This window comes from Spermophilus citellus, assembly GCF_964194105.1.
Source record: "Spermophilus citellus genome assembly, chromosome: 8".
Lineage (NCBI taxonomy): Eukaryota > Metazoa > Chordata > Mammalia > Rodentia > Sciuridae > Spermophilus > Spermophilus citellus.
In genome coordinates this window covers 100,886,589-100,899,726 of record NC_138189.1, presented here as the reverse complement: position 1 = coordinate 100,899,726, position 13,138 = coordinate 100,886,589, and the positions used below count along the sequence as shown (strand labels likewise).

At 32.0% G+C, this 13,138-nt stretch overlaps 1 protein-coding gene across 2 annotated transcripts in view; it reads left to right on the top strand.

The window, feature by feature from the left end:
* GSTCD (glutathione S-transferase C-terminal domain containing) overlaps positions 1-13,138 on the top strand; it is a 175,800-nt gene that overhangs the window by 19,481 nt on the left and 143,181 nt on the right. For both annotated transcript variants that reach the window (XM_081303585.1, XM_081303584.1), the window contains exons 4-5: positions 4,426-4,677; positions 7,690-7,783. In XM_081303585.1, the coding sequence (XP_081159711.1) occupies positions 4,426-4,677; positions 7,690-7,783 (346 nt within the window). The remainder of the gene's footprint in view (positions 1-4,425; positions 4,678-7,689; positions 7,784-13,138) is intronic.

The window sequence follows — 13,138 nt, the reverse complement described above, 5'->3', positions numbered from 1 at the left end:
GGTGGCAAGCACTTTGCCACTGAGCTATAGCTCCAGCCCCTCCATTCTTTTAAGTGTGAATTATTGTTATCCAATCAGAATTCATTTTCAAAAAGAGAGAAAGATACCACATACATTTATAATAAGTCACTGATGAGTAAAATAAAGATGAGGAAAAGAAAGCATTTCTGATCTAATTGATTTGTCATGTATTAAACTCAGTTCTCTTAGCACCTAATCTATTTCGAGGTAATTGAGAATTCTGGAATTATAAACTTTTTGGCTCCCAGAGTGCCATATAGACATTATTTTTCAAACTTTTTTTACTTTAACTCACAGTAAATAATATGTTTATGAAGTGATTGGGTATACAAATAAATGCACATCCTTAATATATGCTTATGCTCATAAATACTTACAAAATAACTTTTTTTTTCCTGTTGGTGCTGAGGATCAAACCCAAGGCCTCCCACATGCTACCCAAGCACTCTACCACTAGCCGGGTCCCTAATTCCCATAAGATGTTTACAAAAACATTAAATATAAAATATCAGAGTATACATCTTGTAGTAAGTTATTTCATAAGTAAAGCTAGGAGTATAGCTCAGTGGTAGACACATGTTTAGCATACACAAAGGTCTGGGCTTGATCCCCAGCATCACAAAAATAAATAAGTACCTAAGAAAACACAAACACTATTCATTGGTTGTTGATTTGACAACCTCCCAATGGATCATAAACAGCAATTTGAAAAACACTAGCTTAAGGAATTATCTAAAGAAAATAAATCAATCCTTGATTATTTGTTCTTTGCTCAACAGAGTTACTATTATTTGCAAGGCAGTGTTTTAAGTGCTTATAGTACTCAATGAGAGTTAGAGATAGTCTATATCCTTATAAACAACTGCTGCTTATTTTAAGTCCAGTTAAAATATAGAAGAATACATTTAATGTGATTTTTTATTAATCTTTTTGACTCTTGCCCTCAAACCAATTTCTAGATATATTTGTAGAGATTTTCTGTGACTTGACCTTTTTACTCATGTATTTGTTCATAATCATAAGCCATAATCTGTTTGTGACAGTTTAACTGTTTATATGGAAACAAATTCAGTGGTCTCAGAGAGGGAAGAAATTGATTTGGTGGTAGTGCTAGGGAGAAAGCATATGACAAAAAGAAAACAAAATAATATTAATTTGGATAAGGAGTAAGAGCTTCACATTTCCTAACTTAAATGAATTAAAACCTTATTTACATACTGCTTTATAAAAATATCATCTGAATAGTGCTATAGTTGTGCTGCTTTACCTACAGGAGATATGCTTCAAGACCATTAGTGGATGGTAACCATGGATAGTACCATATCCTATATATACTTTTTCCCCCATATACACATACATAAATTTAAAGCTTTTCCATCTTTAAGCTCTTTATCATGCATCACGGCCATAACTTTTGCAATTTGATGTGCAACAGGAAAATTAGCACAAATTTCTTTTTCCTCCTTCACAATTCATGAGTTGATTTCTTCTAACCTTAGGTCTTAGCAACTGGAGCATTAGTTTTCTTTTCCTTATTAGATCTAGAACTTTTGCACTTTCACTGAAAGAAAGCACTTTATGGCTTCGTTGGCATATCCAAATTGCCAGGAACACAGCTATTGTCCTTTGGGGATATTGTTAAGTAAGAATCACTTTTGAGCATAAGCACTGCAATACTGTGATAGTCGATTTGGTAAATAAGGTAGTTACTAAGTGACCAATGAACTGGTAACACATTCAGTGTAGATATGCTAACAAAGGAATAATTTACATCCAGAGCAAGTGTGAATAGGGTAGCATGAGATTATATCATGCTATTCAGAAAGCATGTCATTTAAAACTTATGCATTATTTATTTCTGGAATTTTCCACATAGTATTTTTGAACTGGATAGCTGAAACTTTGAAAACAAAAATCACACATAATGGGGGGACTACTATAGTTACCTTTTCCATTTCTAAACATTTATAATTTTATTTTTTATTATTTTACTTTAATGTCCTTATCTCAGCAAGTATCTTATTGTTAAATCTTAATTACTTTTAATTTGTACATATTTATGGGATACATTATGGTAATTCAACTTATATGTACAATATGTCATAAGCACATTAGGGTTATAAGCATTTCCATCTTCAACCATTAATCATTTTTATGTGTTAGATATATTATTCTTTTTTAGTCATTTTGAAATATATAATAGGTTGTTTCATTTATTACCCTACTGTGCTAAAGAAGAATCAGAAGTGATTACCCTGTGCTTTTGTTGCCCCGAAGTGACTTCTTTTTATCTTTCCTCCCTCCTGCCTCTATTCCATTCCATCCTCTACAAGTTGACTTGTTAGTTTCCACAAATGAGTAAGAACACATAGCAGTCTTGTTTCACTTAGTATAATGATCTTCCATCCATGTTGTAAATGACAGAATTCATTCTTTTGTGGCTGAATATTATTCCATTGTGGAAATATATCACATTTTCTTTCTTTTATTTTTAAATTTATTCTTTAGTTGTAGGTGGACACAATACCTTTATTTAATTTTTGTGTAGTGCTGGGGATCAAACTCAGTGCCTCACATATGCTAGGCAAGTGCTCTTCCTCTGAGTCACAACCCTAGCCACCACATTTTCTTTATGCATCTATTGAAGGCCATCTGGATTGATTCCATATTTTGACTATTGCAAATAGTGCTGTCATAAAAATGGGGGAGCAAGTATCTTTTTTGTATAATGATTACATCTCTTTTGGATATATACTCAGTAGTGGAAGTGCTAGATCATATGGTAGGTCTACTTTTAGTTTTCTGAGGAATCTCCATACTGGTTTTCATAATAGGTGTACTAATTCACATTGTCACTAGCAGTGTGTAAGAGTTTCCCTTTTTCAGAATTATCACTATGATTTTTTATTTTTTGTCTTTTTGATGATAAATATTCTATTTAGATTGAGATGATACCTCATTTTTTCATTGGTATCTCTTCTTGAGAATTATGAATATAGCTATTATAAGCTGCCAACATAATTTTCAACTCTAGAGCATGACTGATAGATTGAATAGTAACAGTATATTTCATTTTATAAGAAACTGCCAAACTGTCTTTATAAGTCGTGACAGTTTATTACAATCTGTATCTCAGCATAGAAGGAGAATTTCTAATGTTCCATATCCTCACTATCATTTGGTGTAATCAGTGTTCTAGATTTTTATTTATTCTAGTATTACATATTGGCAATGTTTTTAACAAGTACAACTTCCTTAAAGCCCTAGTTTTACTCCCACCTTTACTCAACAAAACACAAAATATAAACCCCAAAGGCACACCCATCTCCTCCATCCACACCCTACCTATATAACACCTGTCAGGGGACCAATTCACTGATTGGGTTAAAGCTCACACAATCAAAATCATTTCACCTCTAAATCTCCTTGCATTGTCTCACACATGAGCTTTTGGGAGACACTTAATACCTAAACCATAACAAATACATGGTAATACTTCCTTGTTTTAATATACAATTCTCTAATGACATGCAAGTTAGCATTTTTCATATGTTTTGTTGGCATCTGTGTATATGTTTTAGTAAGCTGTCTGTTCAGACTTTTGCTCATTTTAAATTGAGTTTTTCATTTCCTTACTGTTGAGTTATTCCAGTTCTTATATTACAAAATGAATGATAAAAACATATAAGACATCGCCATAGAAAATATACAAATGGTGAATAAACTCAGCATCTTTAATCATAGGGAAATACAAATGAAAGTCACAGTGAGATATAACTATATACTCACAAGAATGGATAAGATAATAATGGGGCTCGGGATGTGGCTCAAGCGGTAGCATGCTCGCCTGGCATGCGTGCTGCCGGGGTTCGATCCTCAGCACCACATACAAACAAAGATGTTGTGTCCGCCGAGAACTAAAAAATAAATATTAAAAAATTCTCTCTCTCTCTCTCAAAAAAAAGATAATAATGACTCACAATGTCAATAATTGGCAAAATGTAAAGAAATTGGAATCTCAGTGCATTGCTAGTGATAGTATAAAATGGTATGGCCACCATGGAGAATAATTCAATGGTTTATTTAAAAGTTAAATGTACAGTTACTATATAACCTAGAAAGTTGTTTCTGAATTATCTATTCTTAAGAAGTGAAAAACTTTCTATACAAACACTGGTATACACCTATGTATAGTGGCATTGTTCGTAATAGCCAGGAACTAGAAATATGCAAGTATACATCAGTTAGTGAATGGATAAGCAAAAACAAAAAACCCCATTTACTAAAACGGATTGCTTGAACTGTATCCTTAAAATGTGTGAATTTTATGATCTGTAAAGTTACCTCAATACAGCTGCTATAAACAGAAATACAAATAATGTGTCTTATCCTTTTCCTACCTAGGCAATTATATGCAAGAAATGTTCTGAGAAGCTGATAGAATTTCCACTGCTTGCAGCTTGGTACCAGAGGATTCAGGAAGTGCCAAGAGTAAAAACAGCAGCTTCTAAGTGTGGGATCCAGTTTCTCCATTTTCCAGAGTTGTTGACTACTTCAGGTGAACAACATCTGAATTTAACTGAGGTCCCAGGTGTGGAGGAGCAAAATGATTCTTTATTTATAGGAGGACCAAGACCAACTATGACCAAATTAATGGTAATTAAACTGTTAAAATTTTCTTTGCAAAATTCCGTGTGATATTGTTGCTGAGCATTCTACCCTGACTGCTAATCTTTTATTAACATAATTTTTCTTATAAATTTTATTTATAGCAATCTTACTTTACTTTTTTACTGATTAATATTTCTGCTAGTCTTTTGCATTTAAGCAGTAAATTAAAAATTTACTAAAATTGAAGATTTTTAATATTATGTATCTTTAGATCCAAATCAGTCCCATTTATATAAATTTTAAAATGTATTTCTTAAAACATTTCTTTAATATTTGGGACATGGAACAGTGTAGTATCATATCTGGTCAAGTGTGTTGTTTTAACCAGATGTTTTTCTATTGCAAGGTTTTGGCCTTGGTCTTTTTAATTTTGAGATGGTACTTTGAAATTAAAGAAATATAAAGATAAATTTCTCAATTTATTTATCAAGTTTTTATCTAAATTTATGATTTTGGAATTGTTTGAATTTTCTTTTTACTTTATTTTTTGGTTTTATTAATGCTTTTGTTATACATATAAAAGGAACATATATGATATATATTTCTCTCTTTAGGGCATTATTTTACTAATTATAAAGTTTTTACCAGTAGGGTTTTTCCCCCCTATCTTTTGATATGAAACGATATGAAATGCTCTGAAAAAGTGTTTTGTCTTTAATAGACTATTTGAATATTTTTTAAAATATAATTTTTCTGATATAATTTATTTGTTCTGAGTTTTGCTGGAAAAATTCTCATTATATTTTCCTAGTTTTCTTTTCAGCAAGTATTTTGAGTTCTCTAGGGAAAAGAAAGTTTACTGATTTAGAAATGAAGAAGAAAACTTTATAGTAATGACACCAGGTCTGTTGCTCTTCAGCCAAACTCTGTAGCCTACTGATAAAACAATGAATTGTGATTAAATAGCTGGTTTTATTTATTTGTTTATTTTGTAGTACTGGGAATTAAATCTTGGAATGTTCTACCACTGAGCAATATCCAGCCCCTTTTATTTTTTATTTTGAGACAGGGTCTCACTAAATTGCACAGGCTTGCATGAAATTTGTAATCCTCTGCCTCAGCCTCCTGAGTAACTGAATTGCAGGTGTGTACCACCTGGCTATATACCATATCTGGGTAGGTATATATTTGATTTTAAAAATTATTGAGGCATATCCAGAATTTGATGTGCTTGATCAGATGGGTTAAACTGCTGAGGGATCTTTGGTTCATCTCTTGAGTGTGTGGGTATAAGGCTGTTGGGGAGGATGATAAAAAGGTTCTAAAACTAGATAGGGTTAATGGCTATACAACTGTGAATCTTCTGAAAAGTATTGAATTGTATGTTTTGAAAGAGTAAATTTTATGGGATATAAGTAGTTTCTCAACATACTTGTATGATAGAAATGAGGAATAACAAGTTCAGTGTAACTAACATTAAGGATTTAGAAGAAAGTTGTCAGAGAGATGTGTTTTTATTTCTATAAGCAAATGAGCACTCTAGATGTCTAGACTTACAGTGATATCTCTAGTTTTAACAAAGGATCTTTATACTGTTTCCTTTGAGACTCAAACAGCCAATTTCATAATGGACATTAATCTCATTAATTAATTGATACAAAGGGGTTACTGTTGAATTCTAAGAACTTAATTTTCTTTTCCTTCCTTCATTTTTGTTGTTGAATTTTGAGACAGGGTCTCATTATGCTGCCCAGCTTGGCCTCAGTTCATGGGTTCAGTCTATCTTTCTGCCTCAGCCTTCCAAGTGCTGCATCTATAGGCATTCACTACCATGTCTGCCTTAAATCTTTCTTTTAGTAGGGTTTTTCTAGAGTTAAAAATACCTTGAACAATGGTGGGATGTGAACCTAGAATATGATTGGCAGGGTCTGCAAATCCATGTGTATGTCATGCCAGTATCTCTAGATCAAATAATAAATGCACAACTTCCAACATAGAAAGGAACCTGAAAAAATTTTACTATTTTTAAAAGTGGTCCTCCTTAAAAATGTTGGGATCCATTTAGTTAAACCAGAGGAATCCGTTTCTAGAGGCATTATTGTCCCTTATAAAAGACAGATATGGTGGATATTTTTTGGTACTTTAAAATGGAGCTTATATGTTGGATAGTTTTCATGTATAGATGCCCTTCAGTAGATGAATGGATCGGGAAACTTTGGTATATATACAGTGGAACATTACTCAGCATTAAAAGAGAATAAAATCATGGCATTTGCAGGTAAATGGATGAAGTTAGAGAATATAATGCTAAAACTAAAGGCCCAATGTTTTCTTTGATATGAGGATGCTGATTTATAATGGAATTGGTGGGGGAGCATTGAAGGAATGGAGGAACTTTATATAGGGCAAAAGTGCGGGAAGGAAAGGAGTGGGGAAGCGGGTAGGAATGATGGTGGAATGAGTAAGACATCATTACCCTAAGTACATGTATAAGACATGAATGGTTTGAAAATACTTTGTGTACCATCGATGTCTTGAAAAATTGTGCTCTATATGTCTAATATGAAATGAATTGCATTCTGCCGTCATGTATAACAAATCAGAATAAATTTAAAAAATAGACCTTTTGATGGACATAATGCAAAGCTAGTTTTTTATATTTTCTGTGTGGATTTTTTTTCTTGTAGATTGTTTTTTGATAAAGTTTTATCCTCAAATAACTTTTCTCTATGATATTCGATGGATTTATGATGGCTTATTAATTATGTGTGTTTCTCAGGTATTAAAATATTTTTATCTGTACATATATATTTATAACTGATGACACATTACTTGAAATATCATTACTTTTTATTATCTCAACATAAAATGATAGGAAAGTAACTATGATATCAAAAAGCCCCAACATGTAGTTTTTTACATAACTAAATATTTGGTGAAAGATCCAATGATTATTGCTAGTAGTGTTCCAGTATAGAAAATAGAAATCTGGTCTTTAAAAACATAACAGGGTTTTATTGATTCATTAATTTGGAAAGAGCCTATTTCCTTTTCTAGGAAAACGGCATTGAAGTGATGTTTTCTCCCCACCCTTGCCCTACTTGGACCCTTGACTGGAATGGTCTTCCTATAGCAGTGAGTCCAAAGGAAGGTGAGTTTTTTTTTGGTTGTTGTTGTTTTTCCTTTTAAGTTTTTCTCATAATCTGGATGCTCTCTTCAGATCCATCTTCCAGTTCTCTACTTCTCACTTTGTCTGTATCTAATATTCTGGTTATACTGTTGTTTTAATATTATTTTTATTATAAAACTTTTATATATACATCATTCAGATTTTATAGTTTCCACATTTGTTTCATTTAGTCCTTTTTTTTTCTTTGCTGGCATATTTTAAAACAAATCCTAGGTAATATGTAATATTTTAGTACATTTGTTAATAATACAATGACATCTCAAATAATCAGAATGCCATTATTGCACTTAATAAAAATTAACAAAAATTCATTGATCATCTAATAGTCCATAATCCATTTTACCCAGCTGCTCAAAATATTATTTGAAAAATTTTTTCTTATTGCTAGATATTTAGGTAAATAATTATATTATTATTTGAAATTATATTTGGTTTGTTTGTGATACTGGAGACTTAACCCAAGGGCACTTTAACACTGAACTACATTCTCAGCCCTTTTTAACTTGAGACAAGTCTCGTTAAGTTTCTACCTAGGCTGACTTCCAACTTGCAGTCCTCCTGTCTCAGCTTCCCAAGTAGCTGAAATTATATTCTATGCCACTGTCTCCAGCTGATTTGTTTTTGATAACCTTTTCTTGTTTATTTTTTAATTTCCCATTTTTTATGATTTTATATTGTATATTTATTCTTTCTAATAATTGATCTTCATAGTGGTTTAATTCTATTTGGGTTTTTTTGTTTTTGTTGTTGACTTTATTCCTGGTGTCTTATTCAGTTTTGGGTTATCTCAAATGTAAGATTATATACGATTTGAGTTAAGGGTAAATTCCCACAAAAAGTGTTTGTATTTATTTGTTATATCAGGCTTCTCAAAGTATTAGAACTTTAAGATCATTTAGTATTAGTTTTTCAGCTTCAAATTCTTTAAACTTTTCTATCTGGAGCTGAGATTTAAATAGATAAATTTTCTTTTATCATTTTCCTTTGTTGTTGTACCACACCTTTAATGCACAATTCTCAGAGGGAATAGAGCTTTTCAAGGTTTTTGCTTTTATGTTGTGATATTAGTTATGACACTTTACCAAGCAAAGGATGAAGGACTAGCTTCTTCTTTGTCCCTGCTATTAAAATTTACATTCCCAATTATTAGAAAATATTCTCAGGGCAGCTGCAGTATCAGTTCAAGATTATCATACCAGTTTTCAGCCTTTCACCAAATTATAAACCCTCTCACCATTTTTAAAGACTGTATGGTTTTTCTTTAATCTTGGGAACCAAGTTAAACGCATAAAAGATACTTGTTGGATTTCATATACCATTTAAAGTGCTTTTTTTTAAAAGGGGAAAATTGAGACTAGTTCAAAGAACTATTTCTTTGGTTATTCACCTTTTTATAAGTTTTATATTTAACTACATATAACTTTTGATTTTAAAATGTTCTTTGAAGTAGTTTGCCTTCTCTTTTCACATTCTTCTCGTCTGTGATATTACCTAATATTTTCCATCTTATAAATCAATTCTATTTTTTGATCAAATAAATAATTAGAATTCTTAAAGAATAGAAGAAGTTTATGTTGGGGAATTAAGTTCTGTGCTTCAAGGATATTTTATAAAAATGAAATAGATTTTTTTTTGTCTTTTAGTAATTATGTACAAACATATCGCCAATGAATTTGTTAGTTTTTTTAATTATAAATGATTTTTAACATTCAAAAATTTAGATATTTTTATGATAACTTGCAATTGTATTTTGTTTATATACTGTTTGGTTATGGTATAAATTTTGATAAACTTACAGTTTACTAAATAAAAAAATTCAGGCTTTCAGACTAGGGGTATAACTAAATGATAGAGAATGTAGTTACCATACATGAGGACTTGGGTTCAGTCCCCAGCACCAAAAAAAAATAAGTGAAATAAAAATCAGACTTTCATCAGTATTTACATTTATTAAGAAATGAAAAATTTTCTAAATGTTACATTTTTTTCTTTATGCCTAACTAACCATAGAACCAAAGTATTTTCTATTATTAATAAGAGCAATCATATGTCAACTGCCATTTCAAGAATATCTAACATTTTATTCTGTTTGATGCTATATTAAGGAATTATTATTTTTTTATTGGTTGTTCACAACATTACAAAGCTCTTGACATATCATATTTCATACATTAGAATCAAGTGGGTTATGAACTCCCATTTTTACCCCAAATACAGATTGCAGAATCACATTGGTTACATATCCACAAACAGAATAAAATAACCTAACCAAGAAGACAGGCTCGAACACTACACTGAAAACTATAAAACACTGAAAGGAATTAAGAAGAATAAATGGGTACACACTCTGTGGTCAAGAAATTGGAAGTTAATATTGTTAAAATGTTCATATTACCCAACATGATCCACAATGCAATACCTATCAAAATCCCAATGCTGTTTTTCTTTTTGCAAAAAAAAAAAAAAGAGAAAAAAAATCTTAAAATTTACATTGATCTCAAAGGACTCTGAATTACCAAAATTATATTGAGAAAGATAAGCACATCTGGAGGCCTCACATTTTCTGATTTCACAACATATTAGAACTTTACAGTAAAGAAGTAGACTGGCATGTAATCACTAACGAGGCTAATGGAGCAGGTCAGCAAAATCAGCAATAAACACATATGTCATCAAATGATCTTCAAAAAGGCTCCAAGGCAGCACAATGCGAAAAAGATAGCGTCTTTAACAAAAGTTGCTGAGGGAAATTGTATATCTACACATAAAAGGATGAATTTGGACCCTTACCTTACACCATACACAGGAATTCACTCAAGTTGGAATAACAAACTAAACCTAAGACCTGAACCTATAAAACTCTCAGAAAACAATATAGGAGAAATGCTTCCTGACATTGGCTTTGACAATGAATTTTTCGATATGATTCTAAAAGCACAGACAGTATAAAAAAATAAATAAACCAATGAGACTACATCAAGCTTAACCACTTCTGCATGGTAAATGAAACAAAGTGAAAAGCCAACCTATTGAATTGGGAAAAAAATGTGAAAACTATGTTTCTGATAAAAGTTCAGAATATATGAAGAATACCTACAACTCAAAAATGGCAAGAAAAATTAAATATTCTGAGTTTTATTTTTTTAAATTTTTTTGTTAGCTACACATGACATTACAATGATCTTGGCAATTCATACATTTGAATCAAATGGGGTATAATTTCTCATTTTTCTGATTGTACAGATTGCAGAATCACATTGGTCATATAGTCACCTATATACATACAGAAATCATAATGTCTATTTTATTCTTTTGATTTTTAAATGGGTACATGACTTGAACTGAGATTTTTCTAAAGATGTTATATAACTGGCCAAAAAGCATATGAACACATGTTCAACATCACTAATCATCTGAGGAATGCAAATCAAAACTGAAAGGCGAGTGACTCCCCCGAGACAGAGATTCAATCAAGAGATTTTATTGAGGGGCTGCAGGAAGGAGAGGTAGAGAGCAGAGAGAAGAGGAGGAGGGCAGAAAGAGAGAGAGAAAGGATAGAGAGAGGAGAGAAAGAAGAGGAAAAGAGGAAGAGGGCAGAGGACAGAGAGAGGAGAGAAGAGAGCTTGTGCTTACAAGCTTTGGCTTAAGAAGGGTTGCATAAGGGACGTGGCAGGTGCTGATTGGCAGGGTGACTCCAGAACAGCCAGCGGACACTGTGTCCTGTGGGGATTGGTCCAGGAGGAAACCTTTGAATTTGGCGCTCTTGGCACTCTTTGGAGAGGAGGGGGAGGAGCAAGGGATTCCATGATGTTCTCTGAGAAGGGGGAGTCCCCCACACACCCAACAAAAACCACAATGAACTATAATCTTACAATAAGATAGTAACTTAAATCTATTAGATTACCCACCTTGAACACAACAGCATAAAACCAGAAAATAACAGGTGTTGCCAAGTATGTGAAGAAATTGGAATCCTTGACATAACTGGTAGAAATAAAAATGATAAACTACTATGGAAAAAAAAACTAAACAGAATTACCTTTTGATCTAGCAATCTCATTTCTGGTTGTTGTTGTTGTTGTTGTTATTATTGAAAACAGAATCTTGAAGACATATTTGCCCATTCATGTTCTTTTTGGATTATGCACCAAGAGGTGTAGGCAATCAACCTGTTCATAGATAGATGAATGGATAAACAAAATGTGGTATGTATTTCATAGATGAATGGATAAACAAAATGTGGTATGTATATGCAATGGAATATTATTTAGCTAAGATATACATGCTGAAAGAACATAGCTTAGCAGGCAGCTTATCATAGGAGGACTATCTCTCACAGCTACTGCAGTTATCCATCCCAATGCAAATCTTTTGGTAATAAACTAGTAAATACAAATTTGTTTTTACAAAAAAAAAAAGAATATCTAACATTAAGCATTCATGCCAGTCATTTTTCTGGTTTGTTTGTAAGAGTTCATTGAATATATTATTCATTGTATTCTTTTAATTGGATCATCTTGTTTTCATAAATATTATGACAAGGAATAAACTGAAATGCAGAGCTACATGCTTATGCACATTTCATTTAATGTTTCCTAAAAAGCTGTAGACTTCATTAAACTCTGGCAGTGTTGTAGCATTTTAGATTTGCTGTTTTCAGATATGGCAATTTCGAACATTGCATGATGGTAGGATCATTGTGAAATAAAATTATTATATTAGGTCATGGAGGATCACTATGAATGTTACAAGAACATATTACTTATGTTCTTATACTAACTTTTAGGACAGATTTTATTGTAATAAAATTTTGTTGATACTTGGTTCATGTGGATGTCTCAAAGACCTTCCTTCTACTAAATCTGTTGAACTACATGAAAAATTTATTGCATATTATTCCCTTTAATAATCATTCCCTTTACTGACAAAGGCTGTGTTAATCCTCAAGATGGAATCTAATTTTGAATCTATTCAATCTGCTCCCTGCTTCTCTCCTCACATCTTACATACCCTCCCTTAACTGTTCAGTTTCTTTTATATAATTTATTTGTAATATTTCCATATCCTCACTTTTATTTTTCTAGTAGCCTTGAGTATTGTCTTTTCGGCTTTTCTTGCTGGCTGAAAGTATAAGCATCTTTTAAGGGTCAATTCAAATGCTGCTTCCTTCATTAAGCCTTCTACCATGGTATCAACTTGCCTGAATTTGAAAACTAGCTGTGCAGCCACCTAGCTAGATACTCTATAGCCAGATATTAACTTTTCTATGCTTCAGTTGCCTCATTTATAGAATGGAATAATAATAGTAATATGTCT